This window comes from Abramis brama (genome assembly GCF_963993115.1).
Source record: "Abramis brama genome assembly, chromosome: 9".
NCBI classification, from domain to species: domain Eukaryota; kingdom Metazoa; phylum Chordata; class Actinopteri; order Cypriniformes; family Leuciscidae; genus Abramis; species Abramis brama.
The window spans coordinates 25,975,188-25,992,778 of record NC_139971.1 but is presented as its reverse complement, the minus strand read 5'-3'; the positions used below and the strand labels follow the sequence as shown (position 1 = coordinate 25,992,778).

General features: G+C 37.8%; 1 protein-coding gene across 1 annotated transcript; it reads left to right on the top strand.

Annotated features, from left to right (window-relative positions):
- Positions 1–497: 497 nt before the first annotated feature.
- Positions 498–16,498, top strand: LOC311089507 (zinc finger B-box domain-containing protein 1-like; the record flags this gene model as incomplete). The annotated part of the gene is made up of 8 exons (XM_084124229.1): positions 498–584; positions 807–858; positions 1,359–1,471; positions 4,446–4,541; positions 9,208–9,396; positions 10,198–10,351; positions 13,876–13,987; positions 16,333–16,498. 8 exons carry the CDS (start codon positions 498–500, stop codon positions 16,496–16,498), a joined length of 969 nt encoding a protein of 322 aa, XP_083980355.1.
- Between the last annotated feature and the right edge of the window lie 1,093 nt (positions 16,499–17,591).

Genomic DNA, 17,591 nt, shown 5'->3' with positions numbered 1-17,591 from the left:
ACCTCCATCTGTGTATCTGTGTGAATTATGTAGGGCAAAGCTTTCATGTACTGTTTGTGTTTGTTTTTCATCATTTGATATGTGCTTAATTAAAAGTTACCAATCAGCAAGTGTTCTTGTTTTTTCCTTCTTTTTTATTTATAAATTAACATTCCAAAGAAAATATGGCGATTGTCTGTGTGAAAGTCACCCCCACAATGCTAGAATGGTGTGGATAGTTACCAGGGCGTTGCTAAGGTGTTCTGAGTGGTTGCTAGGGAGTTGCATACCGGCTCAAGTCAAAAGAGATATGGCTCTGGGATTTTTCGCCTGTTTTATCTTCTGTCAAGCGGAAATTGTATGTTTGATTTGCTGTCCGTAGCACACATGTTGAAGAGTTAAGCACTGGATTTTAATACTTAGAGCTAAGGGTTTTTCAAAAAGTAATAGTAAGTACTATAAATTCTGCAGTTCTGTGCTAAACTGAGCAACTTTCTGTGATATTTCCACACAGGAAAATGGGAGCTTCTCACTGGCATTCTGCACAGGCTCTTGCCCCTGCGTTTCAAAGAGTCAAGATGAACAAGGAGAACGCACCGCGCAGAGTAAGTCTTTTCTCATCAGACATCATCTTTTCATGCTAACACACAAATAAACTCTGTCTGCCTGTCCATCTGTTTAAGATATCCAGTCTCAATCAGACTTCACTTTCAATCATGCCAGAAATGGTCCAAATCATTGGACGCACTTTCTAGAATTAACTGCTTGAACGATTCACTGGTGGATTTGGTGATAATGTAGTGTTTGAAATATGTTGTTTCGGGCAGCTCTCTCCAGGCAAGATGAAGATTAGAGTGCTGAAGGATGAGTCTGTGCCAGGTGGGTGGACTGGAATCTGAGATGTGTTTTGAACTCCTTTTTTCTCAAATAGATCACATGGACACTAGTATAGTAAAGTATTAGCTTCATACCCCCTTCTTTTTCTGTGCAAGAACTCATTTCAGAATGGTACGAGTCAAAATTGTCTTTAACTGTTCCAAAGTCTAGTTAGCTAACTAACTATTTCATCACACAAAGCTTGTTCCAAACAATAGACAGCATATTAAGGCATCAATGCACTGTATCTATCACAGAGATTGGACTGCAAAAGTAGTTTTCTTGATCGTAATGTTTGTTTTCATTCATTTCTAAAACAAGAAAGAAAGATAACAATAATTATCTTTTGCAGAGTAAAAAAAGTAATGCAGAAGAAAAAATATACCTTAAAGTTTTGATAAAAATGGCTCCAAATTGACTATTTTACCCCAAAGTTTTGTATTGTTAGAGTACTGAAGTGTTCTGAAGTTCTGAATTTTGTGTGTGTGTTTGTATAAATGTAGCAGTTCAGAAGCAGGTAATAGCAGAACCAGCCAGCAAGGCACATGGTGCTAACGGGAAGCTTAAACTGAGGGGAAAAGTCTGTGGACAGTGTGAAGTTCAACTGGCCGGACTGGTGAGTTTTCATCCGTTCTGTTATGTGAACCATTTTTAATCCCAAGCTATTCATCCCTTTCATTCATCATGCATCATGTCTCAGAAGTCTCTTTTTCCTCACCAAGGCTACATTTATTTAATCAAAAATTGTTGTGAAATATTACTTTTTTTTTTAATATATATATTTTAAAATGTAATTTATTCCTGTGATGGTAAAGCTGGATTTTCAGAAGCCAATACTCCAGTCTTCAGTGTCACAATCTTTCAGAAATCATTCTAATATACTTATTTGCTTGATGTTTACAAGGTTCATGAAGATTCATCTTTAAAAGACATTCAATATTTCTCTTTGAGCCACTCTGTAGCAAGATATCCTTGAGCATCTTGTTTGTCTATGAAACTAACATTATGTATTTCTGAAAGTACATACATTCATACAGGGCTTTCTGTACAACTCCTCATGAGGACTTAAGTGCCACTTCAGTTATTATTATTATTATTTTTCCCACTATAATTATTGTCTATTATTGTGGTATCATCAATTTGACCCATTCCTAGTCAGACATATTGGTCTTCTCAGCCATAATAATCTAAAGCTTGGACCAGACTTCATACCGATAGTCATGGCTCTGCAAGACTAAAGTGCATGACACAAAGGTTTGTTCACACTTTCTACTCTGAGCCATGACTGGCAGCAGTAGATTGAACTGCTCCCAAATACAGTGCTGCAAATATATTCCTACTCATCCAACATGACTTCTTAGCAAGGAAGACATGAACTGCAGATTCTATAGTCCCGAAGCTCTCTTAAAAATCAGTTTGGGGAGAATGCCGCTGCTGTCCTGCACTGTGCTGCTGTAATTTATTTCAGCGGTGTTGTGCTGAAATGAGACCTTTTTTATGTGGCCATTAAAAGAGCTGGTAATGGGCACAGCTGTAGATTCACAGAGCAGCACTGTATTTACCCTTTTCTTTATTCACTGTGTGTGTGTGTGTGTGTGTGTGTGTGTGTGTGTGTGTGTGTGTGTGTGTGTGTGCTTGTGCTTGTGTGTGTGTGTGTGTGCGTGTGCTTGTGCTTGTGTGGCCGTATTAAAGGGGACCCAGTCACCCCTGTGAGATTTGGGACTTTCATGCACTCCTCGACTGTGTGTGTGAAGGGGACTTGAGTGCTTTCAGACAGACAGTCTCTAGGGGACATGTACCTGTGGATTTGGCACAGGCATTTGGCTGCCAAAAGACAGCAAGTGTGTTAAAGCAAATGTTTAGGGTGTGTGTGTGTCTCAATATGTATATTTATGTATGTGTAGAGCCAAAGCTTCCTAAAGGTTTCCTCCATGCTCACTTACACAACCCTAGAGGAACCCACAGGAACTAAAGTTGAGCTGAAAGCTGTTGTTTTGTTCAGAATGAAATGTGCTATTTACTGCCAACTACATAGTCTAGTATACACTGGATACAGTCTGCCTACTTTTTTTTTTTTAAATAGTATGTGAAATATAGCTTACCGATCTGTCCTTTCACTAACTGTCTGATACATTTGACAAACACTTGCTGATACTGTATCTAGAGGCTTTGTTTGTAGTTCTCAGAGGAAAGTAAACTAGAAATCCACAAGCAGAGTTTTATTTTTAGATTTGCTAAAATTGAAAGGTGCATGATAGATGAAAAGATAACAGTTTGAGTTTAAAGTAATAAACATTTGGACACACATTACAAAGTCTACACATTTCCATGTTTCTGAATGAGTAGGTATTTATTACTTTATTAACTAGTATTTAAACGGCATGTAAAAACAAAACAAACTGCTGGTCGCTTTACTTGTCAGTTTATCTCATCCTGTCTAAGAGGGTGGATCTTAACCTAATAAAGTGCAAAACAATGGCTGAATTCTGAATAGCATAGTAACTTTATAGCTTTTCACTATCTGGCTGAAATACTAGTATTTGTATAAGAGTTGTATGCTAGTATTCTGTTCCGAATTCAGCCTTATTTTAAGATTCCTGTTATAGTAAGTGCTATTTTAGTATTACTTATTTCTATACTATTTTTATTCATATTTTGAATTAGCTTTTTATTTTCATTTTCATTTTTTTTTACTTTTGTTATGTGCTTTAGTAGTTTTTTAATATTTCTAATTCGATTTACATTTACTTCAGTTTTAGTTTTAGTTATTTTCAGTTAGTTGCAAAAACAGTATTTCATATATTATTTTTTGTAGTTTTTTCATTTAATATTTTATTTTATTTCAGCATTACAATTTCAATGCTGCATTTTTGTTGATTAATGTTTAATTTTGTGTTAAACATCTTGATTAACTAGGAGGCTTCGAGTTAATTTGTTATACTTGTTAACACTGCATTGTGGGACAGTATTTTGCACAGTAAGTGCTCAGCATATACTTCACATTTTGACATATTATGTCATAGGTTAAACATTTAATGCATACAGAATATTCACATATGCCTACTTTGCACAGTGCACATATAGGCTACTACAGAAATATTATTCCCAACATATCCGGAGTCTGTTCCACAAAATTCAAACTCTTCCAAGCATTATGCATCTCTTAAGCTGAAGTGCTGCATCATCATACAGAGAGGGCATGTAGATGTTCAGAGTGAATTAATCAAGACGGCATTGCTGGGTAGATTCATTTACAAGTGGCTCTTCAACTGTGAATTTGCTCGACCTTCTTTTAAATTCATGTTCCGATATGCCGTCTGTCCATCAAAAGGATTCTCTTATCGCCCTCCGCACTCATTTACAATCGGTAACAAAATAATGAGCTCCCTTAAGATATGTGCAACTCCCTTCTCTCCATTTTAAAATATATCATGTTGAGCAAAAAGTGTAAGTTTAAATATATATAAATATATATTTAAGTATATATTGAATATATTGTATATATATTATTCAAATAATACAGTTTTTGGGTTAAATATACCTTGCCGTACATATCCTAGGTTTATTTAACTGTTTTTGATCTGTTTCAGATGTGTTCTGAATGCGGAGAGGATTATTGTGTGGGCTGCTTCGTCAGATTCCACCAGAAGGGGGCACTAAAGCGCCATCGCATGGTTCCCATACAGGTGAGGAGGTGTTCTGGCAACCTTCGTCCTTCCCACGCAAACACACACACACACACCTACACACGCCCGCAGCAGCGCCAGGCACAAACACCGTCACCGAGCAGATTCCATCTTCCTCCTCCACTCCGTTTCTCAAAAACGCAGAACGCTGATCACCATTAGTGGACAATCTGCTCACTGTAACCCAACTCTGATTACACACACCTGTTCCCGGGTTAGAGAGCAGCCACACAAACACACACAGCACGAAGGACAGCTGATGTGTGTTCACACACACTCGCTCTTGTCAGCTGGAGTTTGTTTTAGAGACTTGAGCGGCCCCGTGGTGAGGTGTTTGATTGAAGCTTTTATCAGGCGGTCAATACATCCATCATCGCACCGGATCGGACCATCACTCTCAGAGGAGGGGGTGCTTTTAGTCCTGTTAGCAAAATACGCACAAACTTACTTTTTCTTCAGTCTTTGCAGTGACATTCCCTGCTGAAGAAACAACATAGATTCAAAGATATTCATTTTAACCCTAGTATGTGTTTTTTTATGAACAAAAAAAGAAGAATAAAAAAGTCAAAGTTAAATTTTTATGTCGATTTGACTACCTTCTTTGGGAAGAAAATCTTTGAATCTTGAAAGTTTTATTATGCCTTACAGACATACATATTGAAGATTTATGAATGAGGGAGGAATAATTTATTTGTTGAATTTTTGTTGGATTTCTTTGAATTGCAATTTAGAAAATTCCTCTTTCTGTCATTCCAGTTCAAACCCCAATTCAACTTCCTCTGTGGCCAATTCAGTTCAAATTCACGTTCAAAACAAATAAAGAGATTCGTTAGTGTGAATTGGATAAGTGGTTTTGAGAATGGATGGGTGAATTTAAAGCTGGTCGAGCAAGGATGTCTCTCTGGAAAAGTTAGATAAGTGTTTAACTAAACATTTTCTGAAGAAAATGCAAGTGGTATTTGCATGTTGTCACAGCCGCTCAATCTTAGTTTCATTTTCTTGGACTTTTAGTCATTTTCACTCACGTCTTCCTTTGTTCAGTTTTCCCGCCACTTACCAGTTGTCATGGTGATTAATTTGATCTGCACAGGTGTTTGTCTCCCTCATTTACATTGTATAAGTTGCAATCTTTTCAGTCCTCAGTTGTCTGGTATTGTTTGTGTTCAGACCTTCTGTTACGCTAATACGTTTGTTTTATTAATAACCTTTTGTTTTTAGAAACCTGTTTGAACCTTTTTCATTATCTTCATCTGAACCAAACCGTGTCAGATGTGCAAAAGTCATCACCATGATACTAAGGTGTTTTGAGTGGTTGCCAGGAAATTGCTATTCAGTTGCTAAGGTGGTTAAAGTGGTTGTAGTGTGTTGCTATAGGGTTTTGCTCTGTGAGTTAAAGACATCTGAGGTTGCTAGGGTGTTCTATGCCTATAAATCTATTCGATTTTTGCCCAATTTGCACTTTGCAGTCTGGATGAGTCTACATGAAAGTCTGCGCCACTCTGAAGATTTTGGGCTGTCAGAGTTGAAAGATTTCACAGAAAATCGCATAGTGAATGATGGGCACAGACTCAGATTTGGCATAGATGGGCATAGCTTCAGACAATGATCTATAAAACATGTTTGATACTTTGAGCTGTTGGTTTCATCTGCCATGTGTCTCCTAGCAATGAGGTGTGTGTTTCTGTGTGAGTTTGTTGTGTTTGGAACGATTTGAAAGTTGTTTAGTGTATAAAAAAATCTGTTCAGATTTTAAATTTTTTTCTTGTAGTGTATTCCAGCCTAAATGGAAAAAATAAAATAATAATCTTTGTGATCTTCTGGTCTCAGTCCCTTCTTCACTATAGGCTATATATATAATTTCCCCGCCCTTTTTTTTCACTGCAAGGTGAATTCACTGAAAAAAGAGTAACTGCACATATCTTCTCAAAATGCCACATGATTTGAGGTTTCATCCAGGACGGGTTACTACTTTTTACTGGGTTACAAAATGAGCAATAGATGCTTGCCTTAGTAAACACTACTAATAAATAGCATAATAATGTTTTCTCTTTTTCTTCATTTCTCTTTGTACCCATTAAATTAACTAACTGTGTGTATGTAAAAATAACTGTGCTCATTAAATTACCTTTAAGCTTTATGTGATTTTTAATTTTAATAGTATCACTCCGAACTACAGTTACTTAATTGGTAATGAATTGAAGGTTGACACTAATCATGCTAACTTCTGTGTACAAAACTATGTATAACTGTATTAGTACATTTCTTTTCAAAGTTTGGAATCATTAAGATTTCTTTTAAATAAGCAGTTTCTTATGCTCACCAATGCTGCATTTATTTGATCAAAAATACAGCAATATTGTGAAATATTATTACAGTATGAAATAGAAACAATGAATCGTAAAATAGACATATTTTGTTACATTTTAAATGTCTTTATAATAATGTTATATTAACATAATAAATTGAATAATTCTGAATTAAAAGTATTCTTGCTGAAAAAAAAAAAGTATTAATTGTTTTGAATGGTGTATCAGGGTTTCCACAAAAATATTAAGCAGCAAAAACTGTTTTCAACATTGATAATAATAATAATTAAAAAGAAATCTTGAGCACTAAATCAGCATATTAGAATGAAGGATCATGTGATACTGAAGACTGGAGTAATGATGCTGAAAATTCAGCATTTCCATCACAGGAATGAATTAAATTTTAAAATATATTCAGATAGAAAACAGTCATTTTAAATTGTAATAATATTTCATAATATGACTTTTACTGTATTTTTGGTCAAATGAATATAGCCTTGGTGAGCATACAATACTTTTTTCAAAAACATTTAAAAAATGTAACCGACCTCAAACCTTTGAACTATACTGTATACTCTCTCAAACCAAGCAGACGAATAAACAGTAGTAGGTTTCTGATCATTAGCTGTGCATTTATATAGAAAAATCCATTATAAATCATTCAATGCGCATTTTATTCAAGCTGTGTTGAGTTTACTGGGAGAAATCAGCTCATTATGGCCTCCATTTCAAGTTAAGCACTAACCCCAGGGGATACATAAAACATACAGTATACCTCACAATGACCACATGACCAAAAGCACTCCACATAAGCATATACATCATCATGTGTGTGCCAGTGTTGTTTGGAGCATGTGAGTTGCTTCAATTATTGCAAACAGCAGGTATGCTGACAAGGTGTGGTGATTGGCTCTTCCTGGAAGAGGATGACCTTGAGTGACCCACATAAGCCCTTCACATCTGTCCTCATGTTTACATCCAGCCATGCAGCATTAGGCAGCACATGTGCACCGCCAACCTTCCTTCTTCCCTGGTCGACGCTGCACTGCCGCATGCTAGAAGACGTTTAAGTAGTTACACAAACACAAGCAAACAAGTCCAGATGGAGGAGAAACAGAAGAACCCATAGGCTCTATTCATAAACCGAGCGAGTTGCCTGTTATTTATGTAGATTTACATTATCCAAAGCGACTTACTTTTCATTGAAGGCTTACATTTTATTAGTTCATGCTTTCCCTTGGAATCCAACCCATGACCTTGGTGATGCTAGCACCATGCTTTACTGTTTGAGCTACAGGGATATACAGTGCTGTTAAAGAAGGTGCACTGAGCAAAGGAGAGAGAAAATCAGAGAAAGAGAGAGCAGTCACAACTTTGCGCTCTCTTGGCATGAAACCGAGAATTGTATTTAACTACGCATCGGCTCTAATGCAGCTTTATGCATCCTAATCCTGTTTAATTTGCTTCCATGGGGGAAAAAAGAGAACAAATATTAATATTTTCATCCTCGGGTTTGTTCTTTGCCATCTTGGTTCGTCTTCGTCTGTCTTTGATATAGGCGTTTCCCCATCTGCTTTTGATTCATTCTCTTTTATCTCTGTTTTCAAGTTACACGCACTTCTTCCTCTATTAATAGTTTCTTATTGCTTGCTATCGTCTGCAAACATAAACTATCGATATGCAGAGATAAACTAATCAATTTGCTAATGTTCACTCTAGTTTAAGTGCATAATATAAATGTATTCACAAGACAGTCAAGGTCTTATCTGATGTGGTAAGAGAAAGCATTATTTAGCAGCCCTGACCAATGTTAACAATGTTATCTTAAGGACATGACGTCATAAAGAGGAATTAGTCGACTTACGTGATTTAATCAAGCTTTTTTTCTGTGCTATTATTTATTTGCACATTTTACAGAGATATTTGATAATGTTTGCAATACTCAGTTATACAAAAACTGCTAATACCTGGTGTGAATGTGATAAACTTCCGACCGAGATACCTGTAGGTGCAAGGTTTTCCTGGTTGAAAGCTTGAAAGCATGAAAATCAATGTGAATTTCTTTTTGGCTTCTGTAATATGACTTATTTCAAGACTTCCATTGTAAGTGCATTATCGTTAGCATGATTGTTGGTTGTTTCTCCGAAGTGATAGATGAAATTTCCATTGGAACCGACAGCATGCTGTCTATAAAGCTTGTTTTGAACACAGGATATCCATTTAATGATTTGGATAAATGCTTTACCTATAGAGAGTGTGCATTCATTCGGTTGCATCAGTACATTAGCCGAGTCATTAACAGGATGCATTTGTGCACTTTGAATTAAAGGTCTATTTGAAATCTATGTTTCATCCTCCAGGCAGAGCTCCAGACCCCCGTCAGCACTCAGGATGTGTTGGGTCGCCTCCAGCAGCAGGTAAGCGCTGAGGAGAGTCAAATTGCACGAGGTGCATCCTCCAAATCCACTGATGAAAGAGAAGACACAGAGGAAAGATCAACTCCTAGGAGCCTTCGGCCCATGTCTGATAACCAAATACACCACACACAAGTGAGTCACTGATTGTTTTGGATGGTACATCAAATTTATAAATGTAGCTTCTTTAGGTCAAATAAGGTTAAAAATGAATAATGCATTAAATAGGTCTTTATAAAGTACATTGTAACCAATATATCTTTTCATAAATACTTGTAAACAAAATGCATTATAATGTTTGCAGATTCTTTGTTACACCTGAAATTGGTTTTGTCATGTGTTTTAATTCACCATACTTTCTAAATGTGTGACAATAATTAGATAAATATTATAATGAATTAGAACTGTGGTTACAATTATTGGTAACACTTTACAATAAGGTTCATTAGTTAACATTAGTTGACTACCTTAGTTAACATGAACTAAGAATGAACAATACTTCTACATCATTTATTAATATTAGTCAATATTAATTTCAACATTTACTAATACATTATTAAAATCAAAGGTTGTATTTGTTAACGTTAGTTAATACACTGTAAACTAACATGAACAAACAATGAACAGCTGTATTTTTATTAACTAACATGAACAAATATTAATAAATACTGTAACAAATGTATTGCTTATTGTTAGTTCATGTTAGTTAATACATTAACTAATGTTAACAAATAAATCTTATTGTAAAGTGTTCCCAAATTATTCATTACAGTTTTATTGATAAGTTTTTGTTGGGTGGAAGGAAGTGGACGTTTGAACACGAACCTGCTCTCAACTTTCTGTACAGTGTGGAAACTTGGCCATATCCTCCATTTAATTTAGTTTCCTTCTCTCACTCTCTCTGTCACTCTCATTGTGTTCTCTGTCTCGCCTCAGGTGTTGTTTGTGAATGACGGTGTTGACCTGGAGGATGAGGAGGCTGGTGAGGAAGAGGACAGCTCTCTGCTGAGAGGATGCTTTGATGAAGAGCAGTCAGCCAGGTCCTTCCAGGAGGCTCTGAAAGAGTGGAGAGAGAAAGGGCAGAGACCAGGTAACACACACACGCGCACACACAGACACGCGCGCGCACACACACGTGCACATCTAAGTCTGTGCAGAAAAGCTACAGTCAAACCACAATAATAAAGTGACATGCTGTCAGGTTTGTGTGAGCTGCCACGTATATTCTGTGGCAGGCTGTCAGAACACACAAACAGTCTCTCATAAAGCATACTCATGTGTGGCATTGACTGAAATAACACACGCCACGAGTGTTTCAGGGTCACTGATTGGTTACCAGCCAGGTAACTACATATATGCATGACAGACATGTGCTCTGTGACGGTCGGCGTGTGTGCTTCCAGGTGCTGTGTACAGTTTGCAGAATTCCGTGATTTGACAACTTGTGATGCAATGAGTTTGAGAAATGATCAGCAGAAACTTGAATGACAATGCCAGGTCACAGGAATTTAGTATGTTAGCGATATTAGTCAAGAACCATTGGATGCAGAGGAGGTTTTTGTTGCTAAATGAAGGTTTCTGGTGAAGGTGAAGTTTCAAATGTTCCTCTGATGTTTTCAGCTCTGTATGAATTCAAATACTAGCCTATATACAGTATACTGCTTACTGCCTGCTATGGTTTATGAATATATCAGTGTCCTTTGTGCAATGATAAATGCCACAACCTCACCACTTTGCATTTTTACCCTTGCAAAAATATAATTTGCAGCCAACTTGCATTTAATTACTGGCAGATTTGCCAGAAAGTTCACAGACCAATCAGCCAATTATTTTTTTGTTCAAAACTATTGATTCAAATTTTATTATTATTATGGATCATTATATATATATATATACAGTGGGTATGGAAAGTATTCAGACCCCCTTAAATTTTTCACTCTTTGTTATATTGCAGCCATTTGCTAAAATCATTTAAGTTCATTTTTTTCCCTCATTATTGTACACACAGCACCCCATATTGACAGAAAAACACAGAATTGTTGACATTTTTGCACATTTATTAAAAAAGAAAAACTGAAATATCACATGGTCCTAAGTATTCAGACCCTTAGCTGTGACACTCATATATTTAACTCAGGTGCTGTCCATTTCTTCTGATCATCCTTGAGATGGTTCTACACCTTCATTTGAGTCCAGCTGTGTTTGATTATACTGATTGGACTTGATTAGGAAAGCCACACACCTGTCTATATAAGACCTTACAGCTCACAGTGCATGTCAGATCAAATAAGAATCATGAGGTCAAAGGAACTGCCTGAAGAGCTCAGAGACAGAATTGTGGCAAGGCACAGATCTGGCCAAGGTTACAAAAAAAATTCTGCTGCACTTAAGGTTCCTAAGAGCACAGTGGCCTCCATAATCCTTAAATGGAAGACGTTTGGGACGACCAGAACCCTTCCTAGAGCTGGCTGTCCGGCCAAACTGAGCTATCGGGGGAGAAGAGCCTTGGTGAGAGAGGTAAAGAAGAACCCAAAGATCACTGTGGCTGAGCTCCAGAGATGCAGTCGGGAGATGGGAGAAAGTTGTAGTAAGTCAACCATCACTGCAGCCATCTACCAGTCGGGGCTTTATGGCAGAGTGGCCCGACGGAAGCCTCTCCTCAGTGCAAGACACATGAAAGCCTGCATGGAGTTTGCTAAAAAACACCTGAAGGACTCCAAGATGGTGATAAATAAGATTCTCTGGTCTGATGAGACCAAGATAGAACTTTTTGGCCTTAATTCTAAGCGGTATGTGTGGAGAAAACCAGGCACTGCTCATCACCTGTCCAATACAGTCTCAACAGTGAAGCATGGTGGTGGCAGCATCATGCTGTGGGGGTGTTTTTCAGCTGCAGGGACAGGACGACTGGTTGCAATCGAGGGAAAGATGAATGCGGCCAAGTACAGGGATATCCTGGACGAAAACCATCTCCAGAGTGCTCTGGACCTCAGACTGGGCCGAAGGTTCACCTTCCAACAAGACAATGACCCTAAGCACACAGCTAAAATAACGAAGGAGTGGCTTCACAACAACTCCGTGACTTCTTGAATGGCCCAGCCAGAGCTCTGACTTAAACCCAATTGAGCATCTCTGGAGAGACCTGAAAATGGCTGTCCATGAACGTTTACCATCCAACCTGACAGAACTGGAGAGGATCTGCAAGGAGGAATGGCAGAGGATACCCAAATCCAGGTGTGAAAAACTTGTTGCATCTTTCCCAAAAAGACTCATGGCTGTATTAGATCAAAAGGGTGCTTCTACTAAATACTGAGCAAAGGGTCTGAATACTTAGGACCATGTGATATTTCATTTTTTTTCTTTTTTAATAAATGTGCAAAAATGTCAACAATTCTGTGTTTTTCTGTCAATATGGGGTGCTGTGTGTACAATGAGGAAAAAAAATGAACTTAAATGATTTTAGCAAATGGCTGCAATATAACAGTGAAAAATTTAAGGGGGTCTGAATACTTTCTGTACCCACTATATATATTATATATATAGCAACTGCACATACATATGACTAGTAAAAACTAGTTTAAAATGGTAAACCAGAGAACTGAAACCATTACGGAGGGGTGTAGCAGACAGATAAAGAGGCAGACGAATAAAGTTCCATCGCAAAGTTTAATAATAATCTAAACCGGTAGCAATCCAAACAGGTAGTAACACACACCATAAGCATAAATGCAAATGTGACCAGACAAACTCAAAGAGAAACCACAGGAACTATATACCAAATATAATAAGGTGCACACAGCTGAACAGAATAACTCAATAATGATGGTGACCATGACAACAAAATACTGGTGGGAACGTAGAACAAAGGATAACAGAAACTAATGAATACAAATTAAAAGTCTGTGAAACTAAAACTGAACATAACTGTGACAGAAACATGATGAGGTGGCTTTAATGTAATAGTCACAATGAATAATATCTGTAGCAGTCAGTCATCTTACACGCATGAAATTTGTAATCAAAATAATTTTATTTCACATGAACAGGGACAATAACGTGGGTGGTGTGTCTCTGCAGCATCTGTTGATTGAATGTGCTCCTGACAAATATTTTATAAACTGAATAGGACAGCTGTTCTTACACTCCTTTAAACTTAATGGTCAGAACATACTGCAGCAAACTAAAGTTATTCCTTATCTTGTGTCAGACTCATTGCGTTTATTCCTCTCTCTCACTTTTCTTTTCTGTACTTGGCTAGCAGGAGTCTCACCCGCTGCAGTGCTTGGCTTGTGCTCACTGTGATAATGACTGCTGTGTTAAGGGGGTTTCAAATGCACTGAAGTCTAACCCGCCTTTATATCCTCACAATACAGCAAAAGAACTCTCAAAACAAAGACAGAATTATGTCAATAGTACTTCTTGAATTCTGCACAAGACAGCTTTTTTTCTCATTTAGTCTCATGTGTCTGTGTTTAATATAAATTCTTTAGTGGTTTGCTTTAAGCTCTGGATGGTAGTATGTAATGGGGTTATACAGTACGTACTGCGTTATTATCCTATTCTGTATGCACACAGTTCAGACTCATGATGTGATTGGTGTCTTTTTCCTTCTAGTGTCCGTGATGGAAACACAAACAGAGAAAGGATCCCATCAGTCAATTCATGTAGAGTTCAAGGATGACACTCTGAGCTACATGGAGAAACTCCTCCTGAAAAAACACCGCAGGTTAGCACCTGACACTTCACACTTTATAACTGAACAGACACAAAGTGAATAAGAGCATTATAAGCTTAATTTACCTTCCCAGGCCCCAATTAAGGTCCATTTAAGATCAGTTAATGACTTATGGCTGCTAATTACACAGCCTCACCTTTAAGTTGCTCCACCACAGAGTCGCTGGATTTTATTGAGCTAATCAGCCCCAAAGCAGTTTCTGGTATTGTTTAACTTTGTAAAATGATCCTTAAACACACACACCATCACTGTTCCAAAACCTAGTAAGCTGCACATGTACTTTAGGGACCATTTTAATGCATCATAGGCACACTGTTTACATGAAAGTTGTTTCAAATGCCTTCTAAGACAGCTTATTTTAGTATTCTAATGCAGCATTCATAGAGAATGCAATCCCAGAATGCATTGCGACTAGCTCAATGAAATAATAATCCAAAATGAGCGAAGTGAGAGAGAAACGTAATTTTACTGTAATTGAAACATATTTAAATAAAGCAGAAATAAAATATAAATATTAGATGAAATACGTAAACTTAGACAAAATTAAGACAAAATTCTAAATATTAAAAGACAATAATAGTATGCAAATTATACTAAAATAACACTGTGTAGAACATTCCAGATCAGTAGTTTACACAAGAGTCCATTTCAGTTAGGGTGCTAGACTACTACCTATGTAGGCAGCACACTAAGTTTTAAAACAGAGCCAATAAACATTTGTTCTCCCCCCCCCCCCCCCAAACGATTTCGATGCTCGCCTACAAAATGAGAAAGCAGTATCTGTAAACCCTCCTAAGCGCTTTGAACCGCATCACAAGCTTCTGGAGTGTTATGGTATCTGTGGCAGCGGTGGTATTTAGGTCGGCTATTCAAGAAGGGTCTAATTGTGAATCCATTAAATTGCCTTCTTTTGAGGCCTGGTGTGTGAAGAATCACAGAACAGGAAGCTGGATTTTTCAAGCGAGCGTGTGTGTGTGTTCGGGCTCTGTGGGAGGAGGGCAGACGTGTGGCCCAGGGCTGCAGCACACACTCTGGAGGAATGGAGTGTGTGATAGGGGAGTCTAATCCCTTCATACGCTCACAAACACGGATGAGGTTTTCACGGATTTCACAATGAGGAAAGCAAGTTGTGCTGCTGAGGCAGCAAGAGTTGGCTTCAGGAAAGGAAACAAGAGCACAACGAGAGAGAGAGAGAGAGAGAGAGAGAGAGAGAGAGAGAGAGAGAGAGAGAGAGAGAGAGAGAGAGAGAGAACAAGAGCACAACGAGAGAGAGAGAGAGAGAGAGAGAGAAAACAAGAGCACAACGAGAGAGAGAGAGAGAGAGAGAGAGAGACTGAGACTGAGACTGAGACTTGTTTGGGAAGACAGAGGGCTGATGGTTTTTCCGCTAATGCGTTTGTATGGTAAATCACTGGTTTTAAGGACTAAAAAGGTTTAAAGGACTAAACCTGTGGGTCAGGGGAATCTGACTGAGCTGAGATTTTTACTAACAGGAAGTCTGGGTCATCAACTTCCTTCAGCTGGTTTAATTTGTTATCGGATTTAAATTATGTTGCTTTCCTTGTATGCATACACTGTTTGGATGCTTTGTTGCATTCACATTTAACTTTCATAACTTTTATGTTCAAACCGAAGTCAGAAAGATGGAGAGACTCAAAACGAAGTGACAACATGTAGACAACATTTCTGAATGGTTAGTTAGTGAATTTATGTAGCTAATGTGTAGTTATCTTCTAGTCATTGATTAGCATATTCTGTCTTGATAATCTATAAATCGCGTTCCCAGGGGCAGGGTTTATGTCAATTTTAGGGTTCGTTATGTCACTAACCCTGGAGGAATGTCGTGTAGTCCCTACCAGCCGTTTGTTGTAGTCCTTAAAAAGTCTTTAAAAGAAAGTATCTCCCTTTGCTTTGAAATTTGAGCGTTGTAACTTTGCAGATGTTGTATATGCTCAAACAACAACATTACACACACTAAAGTTAGAAAAGTGAAATCATATTCAACCACCCCTTTAACCAGAGAGCCTGCCAACTAGCTGTTTTTCAAAATGTGCAGTTGTACAGGGCTGGGCTTGATTTTATACATCAGGAATGGATTTGATCATGGAAATTGAAAAGAAGTGAAACATGTCAGGCTATTGCATTATTGGTTGATAATATTTTTCCCTACTGGCAATTTTTTTTTCAGAGGTGCATAAAGCTATTAATAAAGTGCTGTGCTGCGCTGAAATGTTGTTTATTTATAGTTGCACCGTTGAGGAAAGGGAGACTGATTAATTATCTTAAAATTTCTGAGTGTTATTTTACTGGGAACAGCATTCATTTCTCTCCCTCAGAGGACAAATCGAAGAATTTCAGCCCCGGTCTGTCGTCCAACGCCGGCCAGAGCCACCCTCACCTCCACCTGCAGAGACGGATGAACTGAGCCGACAACTGACAGGTGTGACCCGTTTCATCACACACACATTTTTTTTCTTTTTTTTCTTTCTGGCAAGCACATAATAATGATTAATTGTGCAATTGTGTTAGTTTAAAAACTATATATGCAATTTGTCGCTGGAAACATTTCGTGTCGTATCGTATCTGGTTTGGATGAAGAGTGATGAGTAGTGGGTTACTGGTCATGCACATGCCAGCAGCAGGTTCGATTCACAAAGACCCATATAACGGCACTCTCTCCAAAAAGTTGGAGAAATGAGCTGTGAGAGTCAGTGCGGAGGGCAGCTCTCTTCTCACAGCCGGCAGCTCGGATCCATCACTGTGTCCCTGAAGGGTAATCACACAGCTCTTATTACACTGGAGGGAGGGCGATCATCTGACAGAGCACTCCGACAGCTGATTGAGAGAAGTTTCTAGGTGCTGCTGGGAGGCCAGTTGATCACAGCTGTCAAAGATCTGACCACCTTCAGCTTTTCCCAAACAGCCCCGGTGATGAGCGGCGGTTCTCTCTTCATCTGCACCAGCCCGAGCCTGACGCATCTTTTCTGAAGCCCACATCCCCGATGCTCACGACCCAAAACACTTTTCAGTCACTTTTCACTTTTTCAAATGCAAAGGTGTTTTTATGGGCATTCGTCTGATTTGAATAGCTGGTCACCTGTTCAATCTGCTGATAGCTTGTCTTGACGCACTCTACACTTAAAGACATAAAATGACATTTGCAAAGCATTTCACTTCTGTAATGTGACATTTTTCTGACTGCAACATAATATGCAGTTTATAATATATGGCAAGAATTTTGAGAAGATCATTAAGTAATTGGTTTCTAATATTTTTTCCCCTCTTGCACTGCCTTGTTTACATAATCAGAAAAAAACAAAAAACAAAAACATTTTCAAAGGTGGACAACTGATTATACTTTTAAAATCAGTACAATTTTCTAATGTTTTTGAAAGAAGTCTCTTATGCTCACCAAGGCTGCATTTATTTGTAATTTTTTTACAGTATTTATACACCATTTTTTTAACAGTAAAAAGAGTAATATTGTGAAATATTATTACAGTTTAAAATAATTGTTTTTTTTATTTGAATTTTTTCTTAATGTCATCTTACTGTTTCCAAACCTTTGAATGGTAGTGTATTTTGAAAAAATATT